Source organism: Populus nigra, chromosome 13, assembly GCF_951802175.1.
Source record: "Populus nigra chromosome 13, ddPopNigr1.1, whole genome shotgun sequence".
Taxonomy (NCBI): Eukaryota; Viridiplantae; Streptophyta; class Magnoliopsida; order Malpighiales; family Salicaceae; genus Populus; species Populus nigra.
Window position 1 is genome coordinate 13,248,734 of NC_084864.1, and position 15,558 is coordinate 13,264,291.

General features: G+C 35.6%; 2 protein-coding genes across 2 annotated transcripts; both read right to left on the bottom strand.

Moving 5' to 3' along the window:
• Positions 1-250: 250 nt before the first annotated feature.
• Positions 251-2,627, bottom strand: LOC133670953 (loganic acid O-methyltransferase-like). Its single transcript, XM_062091551.1, has 4 exons — positions 2,551-2,627; positions 1,832-2,045; positions 1,065-1,733; positions 251-726 (listed from the first exon to the last, which is right to left on the bottom strand). Exons 2-4 carry the CDS (start codon positions 1,922-1,924, stop codon positions 382-384), a joined length of 1,107 nt encoding a protein of 368 aa, XP_061947535.1. The 5' UTR covers positions 1,925-2,045; positions 2,551-2,627; the 3' UTR covers positions 251-381.
• A 6,205-nt stretch (positions 2,628-8,832) lies between these two features.
• Positions 8,833-11,856, bottom strand: LOC133670464 (loganic acid O-methyltransferase-like). Its single transcript, XM_062090965.1, has 3 exons — positions 11,637-11,856; positions 10,870-11,538; positions 8,833-9,295 (listed from the first exon to the last, which is right to left on the bottom strand). Exons 1-3 carry the CDS (start codon positions 11,727-11,729, stop codon positions 8,951-8,953), a joined length of 1,107 nt encoding a protein of 368 aa, XP_061946949.1. The 5' UTR covers positions 11,730-11,856; the 3' UTR covers positions 8,833-8,950.
• Between the last annotated feature and the right edge of the window lie 3,702 nt (positions 11,857-15,558).

Below are 15,558 nucleotides of genomic sequence, written 5' to 3' on the forward strand. Positions count from 1 at the left end.
AGTTATATAAACAATATTAAAACAGAAATTGATGTATGGACTGCTTTAAATATTCCTTAATAATTCAAAGAAGTATATATGTTATTCTTTGGGAAATGTGAACATCGTTGTAAAGATCGGATCAAATGGCCGACTCTGAAGACACCATCTCTATGCTTTGAAAAACTCAAGTACGATGCACTTGTAATTATCAAGTGCATCTGAGGCACTCTCCCCAACCACTCGCAATAATAAAAACAGACAGATAGAATAAAAAAGAACAAGTTTCTTAGTAATATAGCTGCCAGCCCAGAAAAGATACAGGCATTATTTGTTATGGTAATGGAAACACAAAAGCTTGATAATTCGTCAACATTGAAATCCAAAAACGCATATCTTTCATCAGTTAATGTTGCGCTTTAGCAGGATAAAATGGTCGACGTGTTGAGGCGTCGCCCCATTGAAGACAGAGTCATAATTCTCTGCAAACTTCTTGGCAAAATATTCGAATATTTTGTCAACATCATCCCTTCCAAAGTGTTCTTCCAATAGTCCCTGAAAAATAGCTCTAAATTGCGAAATAACAAACTGGACATCTAGCTTCCTTTTCATCATGGGATTAATCAGCATGTTCATTCTCTCAATACAGAAATGTCCATTGTTCTTTATAATCTCTTCCAACTCCTTAGCAGAAGAGTAGTACAGAGGCAAATTAAAGGAATCCACCTTTTCTTCACTAATCACTCCCTGCAAGAAATATTAGTATAGTTCAATGAAATTAATAATTGAAAAAAATAAAAATAAGAGCGTACACCATACCGTTTTGCTTCTCCGTTTCTTACTATTCTTTTATCGAAAAAAACAGGTAAATAGAAAAATAACAAATAGATTATCTTTCTTGAAAAGTTGAAGACAGATCCTTCAGATAATAACTACGAGATTTGTAAGGAATTGCCTCCTCTGTCTGACCTCAAGGGTTGGCGTACTTTACTAGCACAACACCAACTCCTTGCAATTGCACCAAATACTCAACGCTTTTTTGTTGAAATTCTTCTAATCAATACAGGAGAGATTTATATGCTTACCAATTTTGCCATGTCGATGAGGCAAGACCCGAAAAGCTCATTGCATTTTCCAGCTACAGTTTGAGACAAAAGGATTCCGTCAGGAAGACCGAGAATTATGATCACCATCAATCCTCCACCAATAATTTCTTGTGCTCTAGCATTCAGAAAGTTATCCATATCCGTTTTGAACTGAGCTGAATACGCTTTTGCGACTTCTTTTGCAGTTCCACTGCACTGTATGCTACCCTTATTCCATGCCGGAGATTCGGTGTCCACAACTTCCTCTGGAACCTTAGAGAGCCAGTGCAAGGAATAGGAAGAGTATGCAAGATGGAGCGTTGACTTCGGGAATAAACGACCATAAAAAGTACCAGGCACTCCAGCAGCGAAGTATTTTTGATACAATGGAAGGGTTTTGAAGAGAGTGTTGAAATCATTGGTTGTGACATCGTTGAAGAAAACTTGGAACTCTAAGGGTGGGGAGTTTTGGAACTGGGCATGGTGTTTCTGCTCCACAGCTTCTATGATTTTCTCCATTGCCAAGAATGTATTCGGCCCAACAGAACATCCAAAATCTGCGATTCGAAAAGTGCAGATATTTGAAGAATCAGAACAAGGGCTTTTAAAGTCAAGCGTCTCTTTGATGCCTTCATTCATCAATTCATTCACGATAACCAGCCCTCCCCTCTGCACTTGGTAATAAGTAAATACACTTTTGTAATTAAACATCAGTGAATGTTAATTCAAATCAGTCTGTAGAAGATACTGAGAGAAAGAACGCATACCTGATAGGAAGAATTTTGGGCATAGCTACGAGGTCCATCTCCACCAACCATAGCCCATGATTTTGGCACTGTTTTGGTCTCTTCGTTTTCCATCTCTCTATTTCCCAACTTGATGCAGGTTTGCTTCCTATATATGGTAGCTCTACTTCACATTCAAGAGAAGGGTAGATCTCTCTATATCAGTAATTCGCCTCTTACTTCTTCCATCGCATAACTACAATAAAATTATATTATGTGTAGGGCATAAATTAACAAATGCAAGTAACATTTGATTACTTAGTATTTTCTTTTTATATAATATATGTTTGAATTCCAGAACTTTTGAAAGGAATATTAATATTAATGTTAGTTGAGTTGTAATTTATTGACTGATTACTTAATTCTTAAATCTTGGTGTGGTTTTTATAGATTAGTTGTAATGACCAGCGAGTTCTTTTTGCAAGTAGAAGGGATTGACACAGGTTGCGTAACAAAAATCCTAGCTTAAGAAGTTTGCACATGTCAAATGATCTTTCTAACAAAAACTAGCCTAACTTTCGATTCAATCATCGGATTACCCTGTAATTTTCTCTACTTATAAGAGCTGTAACTTTATGCTTGAGAATCCTAGTTTTTTTCTCAAATAATGTAGGGCTATGAAATTTTAAGGATCGAAGATCTATCCACGGTATACACAGCGTCATTGATGAATATTTTCAAAAGTTGAAGAATATACATACCTGATTAGAAAGATGGAAAGCGTTAGGGCCTGAGGGGTATGGTTTCAAACAAAACGTGAAACTCAAGAGTTTATTATACACACACATACATATAATATGCCACCTTCGTTAATTAAAAATAAAATAAAATCACATATTTGATCTGTTGGGAAAACTCGGGACAACTAACCGGATCAATTCAGCGGAATACAATTCACAATTCACAAGTCCCAATCCTTTTTCCCTCTTTGTGCAGTAAAAAACAGATTCAAACAATGATCAAATATAATGCAAATAATCACACAAATTAACACCAAGATTTTTACGTGGAAAACCCGATGCGGGAAAAACCACGGGACCGGAGTCCACCTAAAAACTTCCACTATCACAAATAATAGGTTCACAACTGTTCTTCCTCAGATTCAACTAAGGGATACAACATATATATCATCAAGAACTACTTATTCTCGGATTACAACAAGATTAAAGGAGAATTATTTGAGAAAAACTCACAAAACTGACAGCCCCGTTTTCTGTCAAAACGGCCAGCTTCCACACCACCAATCTTCGATCCAACCGTCCAGAATGAAGAGGAATGTGTCTAGAAGCTGCTGTCAAAATCTCAGCCCGATCCAACAGTGAACGAGATGGAAATCAAAGAAAGAACACAGGCTGCTCTGCTGCCTCTTCTTCTCTTTTCTCTTGTTTTTCTCCCGTTTTTGCTACTGCCATCTACAGTGACAGCTCCTATATTAATTCAAAGAGACAGCCTTGCCTTGCTGTCTCTTACTAATTAATGTGGTGGTCCCACCATCACATGGTGCGGGACCACACACAACAAATCTCCCCCTCACGCACCATGTGAGGAATTCGTCATACTGGCGATCAACATGTAAGCTTCAATTTAGGAGGATCTGATAAGCCTGCTTCCCTTCTGCAAAACTCAAACTTCTCTCTCGGTAGAGGTTTGGTCATCATGTCTGACACGTTGTCATCTGTATAGATCTTCTCGACAACAAATGACTTCATCTCCATAGCATCTCAAATCCATTGATATCTACCCTCAATGTGCTTTGACCGAGAGTGAAAAGTAGGATGCTTACTAAGATGGATTGCACTTTGACTAGCACAGTGCAACACAAAGTTCTCTTGAACTAGGCCAAGTTCATGTAAGAACTTCTTCATCCATAACAACTCTTTGCCCCCTTCAGTAAGAGCAATATATTCAGCCTCTATAGTGGATAATGCCACACATTTTTGCAACCTTGATTGCCATGAGACTGCTCCCCCTGCAAACTTCATCAAGTATCCTGATGTGGACTTTCTAGAATCAACATCACCAGCCATATCTGCATCTGTGTATCCATCCAACACAGGTTTATCATTACCAAAACATAAGCTGAAACTAGAAGTACCTTTGAGATACCTGAGTATCCATTTCACTGCTGACCAATGTTCTTTACCAGGATTGGAGAGGAACCGACTAACCATACCAACTGCATGAGCTATATCCGGCCTTGTGCAAACTATGGCATACATCAAGCTACCAACTGCGGATGCATAAGGAACCTTTTTCATCTCATCTCTTTCTTCATCACTTGAAGGACACTGCTTAGAACTTAGTTTAAAGTGGCTTGCAAGTGGAGAACAAACTGGTTTGGAGTTGCTCATGTTGAATCTCTCAAATACCTTTTGGACATATCTCTCTTGAGATAGCCAAAGTTTCTCCTTCTTCCTGTCACGTGTGATCTTCATGCCAAGAATCTGTTTTGCCGGTCCTAAGTCTTTCATTGCAAAAGACTTGCTTAACTCTTCCTTCAAAATCTGAATCTTCTTAGTATCATGGCCAACAATCAACATATCATCCACATACAATAGGAGAATAATAAAGTTTCCATCTGAAAACCTTTTCATAAATACACAATGATCAGAAGTGGTCCTGTCATAACCATGATCCACCATGAAAGAATCAAACTTCTTGTACCATTGTCTTGGAGCTTGCTTTAATCCATATAGGCTCTTTTTCAACTTGCAAACTAACTGCTCTTTACCTTTTGCTTCAAACCCTTCAGGTTGTTCCATGTAGATCTCCTCATCTAAATCACCATGGAGAAAGGCAGTTTTCACATCAAGTTGCTCAACTTCAAGATTTAAACTAGCAGCTAAGCCAAGCACAACTCGGATTGAAGACATCTTGACCACTGGTGAAAAGATTTCTTCAAAATCAATACCCTTCTTCTGACCGAAACCTTTCACAACCAATCTTGCCTTGTACCTTGGCTGTGAGCAATGTTCATCAATTTTCAACCTGAACACCCATTTGTTCTTGAGTGCTCTCTTACCTTTAGGAAGCTTCACTAACTCAAAGGTAGGGTTTTCATGCAAGGATTTCATCTCTTCTTGCATTGCTTTCAACCACTCACTTTTCTTCTCATGTGACATAGCTTCATCAAAGCATTCTGGCTCTCCCCCGTCAGTAACCAGCACATACTCATGAGGAGAGTATTTGGTGGAAGGTTGGCGAGGTCTAGTTGACCTCCTCAATTATGGCTCATCTGGAGCTTCCTGCATAACCTGTTCAGGAATAACATCAATATCATCATTAGCTGATTCAGGATCACCAATTAATGGCTCATTAAGAAAACCATCATTTTCATCATTTTGCAAGTCTCCCCCATGATTAGCAGGCATCAAAGGTAACTGTGGAGTAAGTGCTGGATTTGAATTAGATGGAATAAAAGTAGTAGACTCTGTTTTCTCCTTTAGTTCAAAGTCTTCAATGGTTTGATCTTCAAAGAAGATAACATCTCTACTTCTCACAATTTTCTTCTCCTTTGGATCCCATAACCTATAACCAAACTCATCATCTTCAGAGCCCAAGAAAATACACTGCTTTGTCTTGCTATCAAGCTTAGACCTTTCATCCCTTAGAACATGTACAAATGCTCTGCATCCAAACACTCTCAAGTGTGCATAGGAAACATCCTTTCCTTTCCAAACTCTATCTGGAACATAAAACTCAAGAGGAACTGATGGAGAAAGGTTGATCATAGCAACTGCAGTCTTCATTGCCTCACCCCAAAAGGACTTAGGCAGCTTTGCATGAGAGAGCATACATCTAATTCTTTCAACAATGGTTCTGTTCATTCTCTCAGCCACTCCATTCTGCTGTGGAGTCTTAGGAACTGTCTTCTCTAACTTGATGTCATGTTCCCTGCAGTACTTCTCAAAAGGACCTCTGTATTCACCACCATTGTCTGCTCGAACACATTTCAGCTTTCTGCCAGTTTCTCTTTCAACTCTGGCATGGAAATCCTTAAAGACATCAAGCACCTGATCTTTGGATTTCAAACAAGTAGCCCAAATCTTCCTGGAGTGATCATCAATAAAACTAACAAAGTACAATGCACCTCCAAGAGACTTATCAATCATTGAGCAAACATCAGTATGAACTAAATCAAGAACATGTGACCTTCTATGTGAAGGTGATCTTTGAAATGCAACTCTATGTTGTTTACCAACTAAACAATGAGTACATGTGTTTAAGTTCATACCTTTTAAAGGAAGGTAGTTCTTCTTGGCAAGGATGCCAAGGTCTTTCTCACTCAAATGTCCAAGTCGCTTATGCCATAGATCAGTAGAGCAATCTTCAATTGCATTCACCTCCCCTTTGATCACCTTGGCTTGTGACATGTAGAGACCCATCTTTTTCCCTTTAGCAACAATTAGGGAATTTCTGGAGAGCTTCCATTTACCATCTCCAAAGTAACTGTGATAGCCTTCTTCATCAAGAGTACCTGTAGAGATTAAATGTAGGCGCATATCAGGCACATGCCTAACATCTTTGAGTAGCAACTTGCACCCAGCATTGGTTTCCAACCAAATATCTCCAATGCCCACAACACTAGCCATCCCTTGATTTCCCATCCTAACTTGACCAAAGTCACCAGCAGTGTAGGATGTGTAAAAATCACGCCGGGGTGTAACATGATAAGAAGCTGCTGAATCTGCAACCCAGGTGGTATCTTGATATGCAAGATTAACACAGCCATCATCACACACAATGACAACATCACCATCAGATACAACTGCAGCTGTACCATTCTCTTCATTCTTGTCTTCATCTCTACCCTTTTTATCTCTTTTATACTTTCTGCAATCTTTTTGCATATGGCCAGGCTTGTCACAATAATAACACTTAAAACCCTTCCTTGACTGAGATCTTCCTCTTGGCTTCCATTTGCCTTTTCTATTGCTGGATTCTCCATCTTGCTTGCCGTGAGAGAACCTGCTTTGACTTCTCCCCCGACTTTCTGTAACAAGTGCATGAGACTCGGAAGTGTTTGTCCCTTTCCTCCTCTTCTCTTCATTGAGGATACAATCCTTCACTGTTTTTAAAGTGAGCTTTCCATTCGGAGTAGAATTTCTAAGTGACACTACCAAAGTCTCCCAACTATCCGGCAATGAACTCAATAGGATTAATGCTTGCATTTCATCGGCTAACTCAAGGTTCATCAATGACAGCTGATTCAAGAACCCTTGGAATACATTTATATGCACCGAAGCATCTTCACCATCTCTATACTTCAAATTCACAAGGTCTCTAATTACAAAAACCTTGTTTTGTGCACTCTCCTTGGCAAATGTTTCTTCCAACATCTTCCACACTGTATAGCAGTCATGTTCTTGAGAAATATGATTAATGGACTTAGAAGATACCCATTTTCTAACATTAGCGGTAGTCTTTCTATTTAGTCCATTCCATTTTGCATCATCCATGTCATCAGGCTTTATTCCTTTACATTCAATCGGCAAAGCCAAATCATTGCAATATAAGTGATCCTCCATCATTGTTTTCCACAGAAAATAATTTGAGGAAGTAAGCTTTATCATGCCCGAATCTTCCTTTTCCATTTTAACTGCACAAGAACTCAATCTACACAACCAAATGCTCTGATACCACTTTGTTGGGAAAACTCGGGACAACTAACCGGATCAATTCAGCGGAATAAAATTCACAATTCACAAGTCCCAATCCTTTTTCCCTCTTTGTGCAGTAAAAAACAGATTCAAACAATGATCAAATATAATGCAAATAATCACACAAATTAACACCAAGATTTTTACGTGGAAAACCCGATGCGGGAAAAACCACTGGACCAGAGTCCACCTAAAAACTTCCACTATCACAAATAATGGGTTCACAACTGTTCTTCCTCAGATTCAACTAAGGGATACAACATATATATCATCAAAAACTACTTATTCTCGGATTACAACAAGATTAAAGGAGAATTATTTGAGAAAAACTCACAAAACTGACAGCCCCGTTTTCTATCAAAACGGCCAGCTTCCACACCACCAATCTTCCATCCAACCGTCCAGAATGAAGAGGAATGTGTCTAGAAACTGCTGTCAAAATCTCAGCCCGATCCAACGGTGAACGAGGTGGAAATCGAAGAAAGAACACGGACTGCTCTGCTGCCTCTTCTTCTCTTTTCTCCCGTTTTTGCTACTGCCATCTACAGTGGCAGCTCCTATATTAATTCAAAGAGACAGCCTTGCCTTGCTGTCTCTTACTAATTAATGTGGTGGTTCCACCATCACATGGTGCGGGACCACACACAATATGATCTGATGCTGCAGAAAAGCTTTTTCCTCTCTGTCTTCATCAGTGCTTTTGTAATAGATGAGATGTATCATAAATAATCATCTCACAATGTCGACTTTTTCAACCAAACAAGACAATAATTGCTTTTCTGCAGAAAATATTTTAAAAGCTAAACGAATCCTTTCTGAATATATTTTTGGTGGGTGCCGTGGACGATGATTGGGGAATGGTGCTCGGTGTCTCGGAATTTGAATTTGGTTTCGGCTCCCATCTTTGCCATGTTGCATCCCGGTGTGGCAGTATTGGTGCAGAATCCTCGCTGTTTTGTTTATTTTATTTTATTTTATTTTGTTGTATTGAGAAACTGTCAACGATGCTGTAGAACTTTGCGTTTAACTGTACAGAAGCATCATAGTATTCGTAATAAAGAGTTGTTTTATTCCCTTCTGGGAATTTTATCCCTGTTAACGAATATTCTTGATACACCAGGGGAAAGAAAATAATAATAATAAAGCATTTCCACCCTTACTGGGAGCCTGTGAAGGGTATTCTTTTGGAAACTGGGTAGATCGTTGTAAGGATCGGATCCAATGGCCGAATCTCAATGCAAGATTAATTTCTCTGCTTTAAAAGATTCAAGTATGGCATTATGGGCACCCTACCACTCGCAAGAACAAGAACAGACAGACAGAAGAAAAAAGAAAAAAGAAAATCGTAGCAGTATAGCTACCAGAGCATAAAAGATACAAACATTATTCGTTATGGTAATAAGACCACAAAACATTGAAATCCAATGACGCATATCTTTCATCAATTAATGTTACGCTTCAGCAGGATAAAATGCTCGACGTGTTGATGCTTTGCCACATTGAAGACAGAGTCATAATTCTCTGCAAGCTTCTTGGCAAGATATTCGAATATTTTGTCAACATCATCCCTTCCAAAGTGTGCTTCCAATAGTCCCTGAAAAATAGCTCTAAATTGCGAAATATGAGATTGGACATCGATCTTCCTTTTCATCATGGGATGATTCAGCATGTTCAATCTCTCAATACAGAAATGTCCGTGGTTCTTTATAATCTCTTCCAACTCCTTAGCTGAAGAGTAGTACAAAGGCAAATTAAAGGTATCCACCTTTTCTTCACTAATCACTCCCTACAATAAAGATTGTATAGTTCAATGAAATTAATATTTGAAAAAAAAAACTCAAATTTATGCTGTACCGTTTTGTTTCTCCGTCTCTTACTATTGCTGGGAGGGTGAATTGGATTCCATTCTTGTAAATTGGAAGTATCGAAAAACAGGTAAATAAAGAAATAACTATATGATGACATCTAATAAATATTTGCTAGATTTATTCTTTATTATAGAATGAACTATAAAGATGGTGTTTAAACCGACCGTACTAGTATTAAGGAAATGATGTGCTAGGTTTAATTATTTATTATTGTAGAAGGAACTAAGAAGATGGTGTTATAGATTTACAACTGAGTTGTTTGTTGAATAATAAAGGTCAATCAATTTACATGTTTTACATTAATAAGGTGGTTTGAATTTTTTTAAACCCGTGACCAGAGTAATCACATCGGAAGCACTATACATGTAAAAAACATGAAACTTAATCCCCAAGAAATGAAATGTTTAAGGACGAAACAAAAAAAATTATACAAAAAAATTCAAAATAAAAATATCAATTAAAAGAATGATGGTGAAAATTCAAATAAAAAATAAATTTGAGGGCAACAAAATTTTTTAAATTGAGGGTTAAATTGAAAAGAATAATGACATTAACAAAATGATAAGAAAAAATCAAAAGAATAATGACCAAATTGAAAAACAATATACCATAAACTTAGATTGAAGGGTGAAATTGAAAACAATAAAACTTTTATATAAGGAATCAAAAGAATAAGAACAAAATTGAAACACGACAAATTGGGATCAAAGGGCTAAATTGAAAAGAACAAAATTTTAACAAAAGGGCTAAGAAAAAAAATAGAAATTAAAAGAAAGAGGATCGAAGCAAAAAAAAAAAACAAAGAGGACCAACTTGCAATTTGAGGGGGAGGAAAGAGAAAAAAATAAAAGGTTCACCAAAAATAAACTACTTAACTTCCATTGACACACCCCATACCAAGAGAAAAAAATGCGGTGACGACTCCAACGACATAGCGAAATGATAATTTTGACAATTAGAAGGAGCAGCATGTGCCGTGCTTGAAGTGCGTGAACTCTTCCCACATGCTGAAACGTGCATACGTTAGTAGCTTTTTAAATTTTATTATTATTTAATTTTTATGAAAAAAACAATATTGCCCTTGACAAAACAACAAAGGGCAAAAGAACTGATATGAAAAAAAAAAAAAGACTCTTGACCGAAGCCTTTTTTTTTATATACTTTATAGGATATTTAAGTAAGTTTATTGTGCATTTATAATTCTAGACCATAATTGGCATCAACAAAATAGTGAATAATAATAATAAAAAAAACAATATAAAAAGACAAAAAAAACCTTTACTGAAGGCTTTTTTATACTTTAAGGATATTTAAATAATTTTATTTGCACTTGAAAGCAAAAGAAACAAAACATATATTCTTAGATTCCAATAGAATTTTAGTTTTTTACTATTCATTAAAAAAGTAAAAGACCCTCTTACCCCCCATAAACCAAGCCAAATGTTATTTGATATCTCTTGAAAAGTTAAAGACAAACCATTTATATGCTTACCAATTTCGCCATGTCGATGAGGCAAGATCCAAAGAAGTCATTGAATATTCCAGCTCCAGTTTGAGACATAAGGATTCCGTCAGGAAGACCGAGAGTTATGATCACCATCAATCCTCCACCAATAATTTCTTGTGCTCTAGCATTCAGAAAGTTATCCATATCCGTTTTGAACTGAGCTGAATACGCTTTTGCTACTTCTTTTGCAGTTCCACTGCACTGTATGATACCCTTATTCCATGCCGGAGATTTGGTGTCCACAACTTCCTCTGGAACCTTAGAGAGCCAGTGCATGGAATAGGAAGAGTATGCAAGACGGAGCGTTGACTTCGGGAATAAACGACCATAAAAAGTACCAGGCACTCCAGCAGCGAAGTATTTTTGATACAATGGAAGGGTTTTGAAGAGAGTGTTGAAATCATTGGTTGTGACATCGTTGAAGAAAACTTGGAACTCTAAGGGCTGGGAGTTTTGGAACTGGGCATGGTATTTCTGCTCCACAGCTTCTATGATTTTCTCCATTGCCAAGAATGTATTCGGCCCAGCAGAACATCCAAAATCTGCGATTCGAAATGTGCACACATTTGAAGAATCAAAACAAGGGCTTTTAAAGTCAAGCGTCTCTTTGATGCCTTCATTCATCAATTCATTCACGACGTCCAACACTCCCCTCTGCACTTGGCAATAAGTAAATACACTTTTGTAATTAAACATCAGGGAGTGTTAATTCAAATCAGTCTGTAGAAGATATTGAGAGAAAGAATGTATACCTGATAGGAAGAATTTTGGGCATAGCTACGAGGTCCATCTCCACCAACCATAGCCCATGATTTTGGCACTGTTTTGGTCTCTTCATTTTCCATCTCTCTATTTCCCAACTTGATGCAGGTTTGCTTCCTATATATGGTAGCTCTACTTCACATTCAAGAGAAGGGTAGATTTCTCTATATCAGTAATTTGACTCTTACATCTTCCATAGCATAACTACAATAAAATTATACAATGAGCGGGGCATACGAAAATGCCGTCAGAGGTGTGTGTGTGTGTGTGTGTAGTAATTCGCCTCTTCCCTCTCCCAAACGCATAACTACAATAAAATTATATTATGTGTGGGGCATAAACAAATGCAAGTAACATTTGATTACTTAGTATATTCTTTTTATATAGTATATGATTGAATTCAAGAACTTTTGAATGGACTGTCAATATTAATTGTTGATGGAAGTGCCTTTGTTTTATTGGAGTTAGGTTTCCAAAATACTAAATGAAATCTTATAATTGATGCTTGGTTTGAGAAGTTCAATGTTAGTATATGCATAAATATTTTATTATTATTTTAACTCGGTCAATTTTTTAATTTAATGAACTAAATATTTTTAAAATTGAGTGTGCAAGAATTTTTTTTACTAGAAGTAGGCTGACAATATGTTTTCCAAGAGGGTGTGGGAGAATTGCAACGCCATCATATTGTAAAGATATCAATTATTATAATCATGCCACATGTCAAGTGATTACAAGATGAAGTAGTTAAAATACTGTTAGACAGTTAAAGTTGTTATACTGTTAGACAGTTAGAAAAGCAGTTAAACATTGAAGAAAGAAGCTGGTTTACGTCTGCAGCTTCTGTTATAAATACATCTTCAATAATGTAAATTGGATCAATGAAAAACAGTGAATATATTCATCTTCTTCCTTTAACTGTCAACTGCTCTCTCTGCCTTCTTCATTTCTCTTCTTAAATCTCTAGAATTCTTTCATTCAATTATGCTATCTTCACACATATAAGATTGAATTCAAAATGTAAATGTTTTATTTTTTAAAAAATATTCAATTTTATTTTTTATTATCTTAATTGATAATTTATTTCTACATGCTAGGTTGCATGATTTTTGGTACGAGGCTTTGAAAAGATCAAAGAAAAGAGGTTTTCTAGGCTAGGAAGACGTGGTCCTGTGGAGGAATTTCAGACCCCCGCACGTCTCGAATGCTATCTAGGAAGCTTATATCCAGCACGTGATGTCTGAGCATTTTTTGTGTCAGTCGCGATCCAGTGCAGAAAATCAAAACAAGGAGATTCATGGTTCAATTACCACTAATTGATCCATTTCGTTCATTTCATATGCGAATCAAATGATAAGATTCTGTTTTATTACATGTATTTTTTTTAAAATTGTTGTTCTATATAAAAATATTTAACTAATATTAGCTTTTTTTTACAGACTACAGGTTTTGAACGCGATCTAAGACCAATAAAGTTTTTAGTTGCCGAAGCTCACATGAAATAAGAAGACTAGCTCTTTAATATATCATCTCGATCCCTTCCCTTATCCTAAAGAGTGATGTATTGAATGATCCTTCCATGAAAACGAGGGGATGCTGGTGAAGCTAATTAAAAGGTGTTGCCAAATAAGAAAATCCTTACGTTTTAAATATTTTTCTTGGACTGCAAACGGGCTTTAAGAAATTACGGAAAAGAAAATTACTAAAACCAAATAAAGTTTTTGTTATGATGAACAAATGCAAATCTCCGATGGACGGAGTTTTGAAAATAGCTGCTGGGTCCATCTCCACCACCACTCATAGGCTAAGATTCTGGCTAACTCTCCTCACTGGCCATCTCTCTTTTCCCCCCTTCTATCTCTGATTGCACTTCAGTCCGATATAAATAGAGAAACAAGCAATCTCTAACTAATTATTGAAATATATTTGATAATCATGGTTTGGCAATTAATTATTAAAATATAATTGATAAATATTTAAAATGGAAATTAATTTTAGACATTCACATGAAAACTTCCATGACAAATTAGTCAATTAACCATTAAAATATATATAATTGTAAACTATATATCATGCTAAACTCTGGCAATGAAAGACAACTTGAGGGACGAAAAGCTTGTAATTTCCGATCGAATCTTGCTGCTGCAATGGCAGCAAGGCTGCTGCCATTGCAGCCCTTCACTTTCTCTCTACACTACATTCTCACCGCTCTCTTACATTTTGCTCTCTCACGTATGCCTATAAATAGGCAAGTATTATGGCTCCTCTTCTTTAACAACAGCAGCTGCACATGGGTTGATGCATTTGTCAATGGTGGGTGCAACTACCATTGACAAATGGTAACCCTACTCTTTAGGGTAGGCTGCCTAATAATAGCAAATCCCAACAATAAAAAATATAATTTTATAGAGAAGAAAAATGAAACATCTTTATTGATGACTTTTCATATGAATGATAAAAATCACTAAAATTTATAGTATTTAGACATTGAGTGTAGCAATCATATGAGTCGAGATAAATCAATCTTCTTCAATTTAGATGAATTGTATCCAGATTTTATGAAGTTTGGAGATAAGTTTAAAGTTTATATTACTGGAAAAATAATAGTAGCAATGCAAACAAAGAAGAACATTGTCCATATCATCTCTGATTTTTTTTTGTTCCAGAATTAAAATCAAATTTACTTAGCATTAGTCAACTTAAAAAAAAAACGTTATGGAGTTTCTATAAAAAACATAGCATGTAGAATTGAAGATGAAAAATTAAGCTTAATTGCTAAAATTAACATGACGGTATATAACTTCAAAATATTACTCATTCAAGGTTTTTTTTGATGTGATTAAAGGAGAAAACATGATTATGGCATTTTCTCCATGTACATCTTAATTTTGACAGATTAGTAATTTTACATAAAATAAAAAAATATGGTGGTAGGTCTTCCTCGAGAAAAATGAGTTGTTGGCAAACAAAATCAAAATCAATTTCCATGAGAAAAATCATGGAGAGAAAAGAGGCCACCGAAGCTTGTTCTTTCCAATATTTATGGGCCAATAACTCTACTTTCTAGTAAAGATAAAAGATATATAATCAACTTTATTGATTACTAAACTAATAAAAATTCTTCGAACATATCATGGTAGAGAATATAACTTATATGAACTTGAAACTTTTTATAAGTCTCATGGAATCAAGAGGCTTCCTGTGATAAATCTTTGCAAGTGAATAAAATGCAATAAGTAATAAAGTTTTTATGAAGAAAGGAGTGTCAAAAGGACTATTTATGCTATTTAGTGTTGAAATTTATCAAATTAATTACTAGAAATAAAATCAAAATTTTATGGAATTGACCATCTAATTTAAACCAATTTGTTTGACAAAAGTAAATTAAAAGAAAAAGGAAAAAAACTTAACGTTATAGAGCTAATAATAAAAAAGAAATTTAAAGCTTTAATTTGATTTGACCTAGTTAATCTTACATAATTTATTATTTTCTATTATAAAATTCCAAATCTTCATATTGATGATTAAAAAATCTTTTAATTATTCAGTTTTTTCTCTCGAACCACATTAAAAATATCCCCACCTAATAATTCAACATATCTCTATGTAAATTTAATTATTTGAAGATTCATTAAATTCTTTGAATTTTTCCTAATCTAAAATTACACTAATCACGGTAAAATATCTTTATCTTTCACTAAATTAATTTTGTTTAGTCCTGAAAATTTCAAATCATAAATAACCTCTTTATCTCATTATGATTTATTAGATCAAACAATAATTGGCTAGAAAATTATAAATAATAAGAACAACAATAAACACTCAACACTCAACATTTATAAATAAAATAACTTGAAATTTAAATTGTGTAATCCAAACTAAACTACATCAAGTCCCAAGAAAAATAAAATT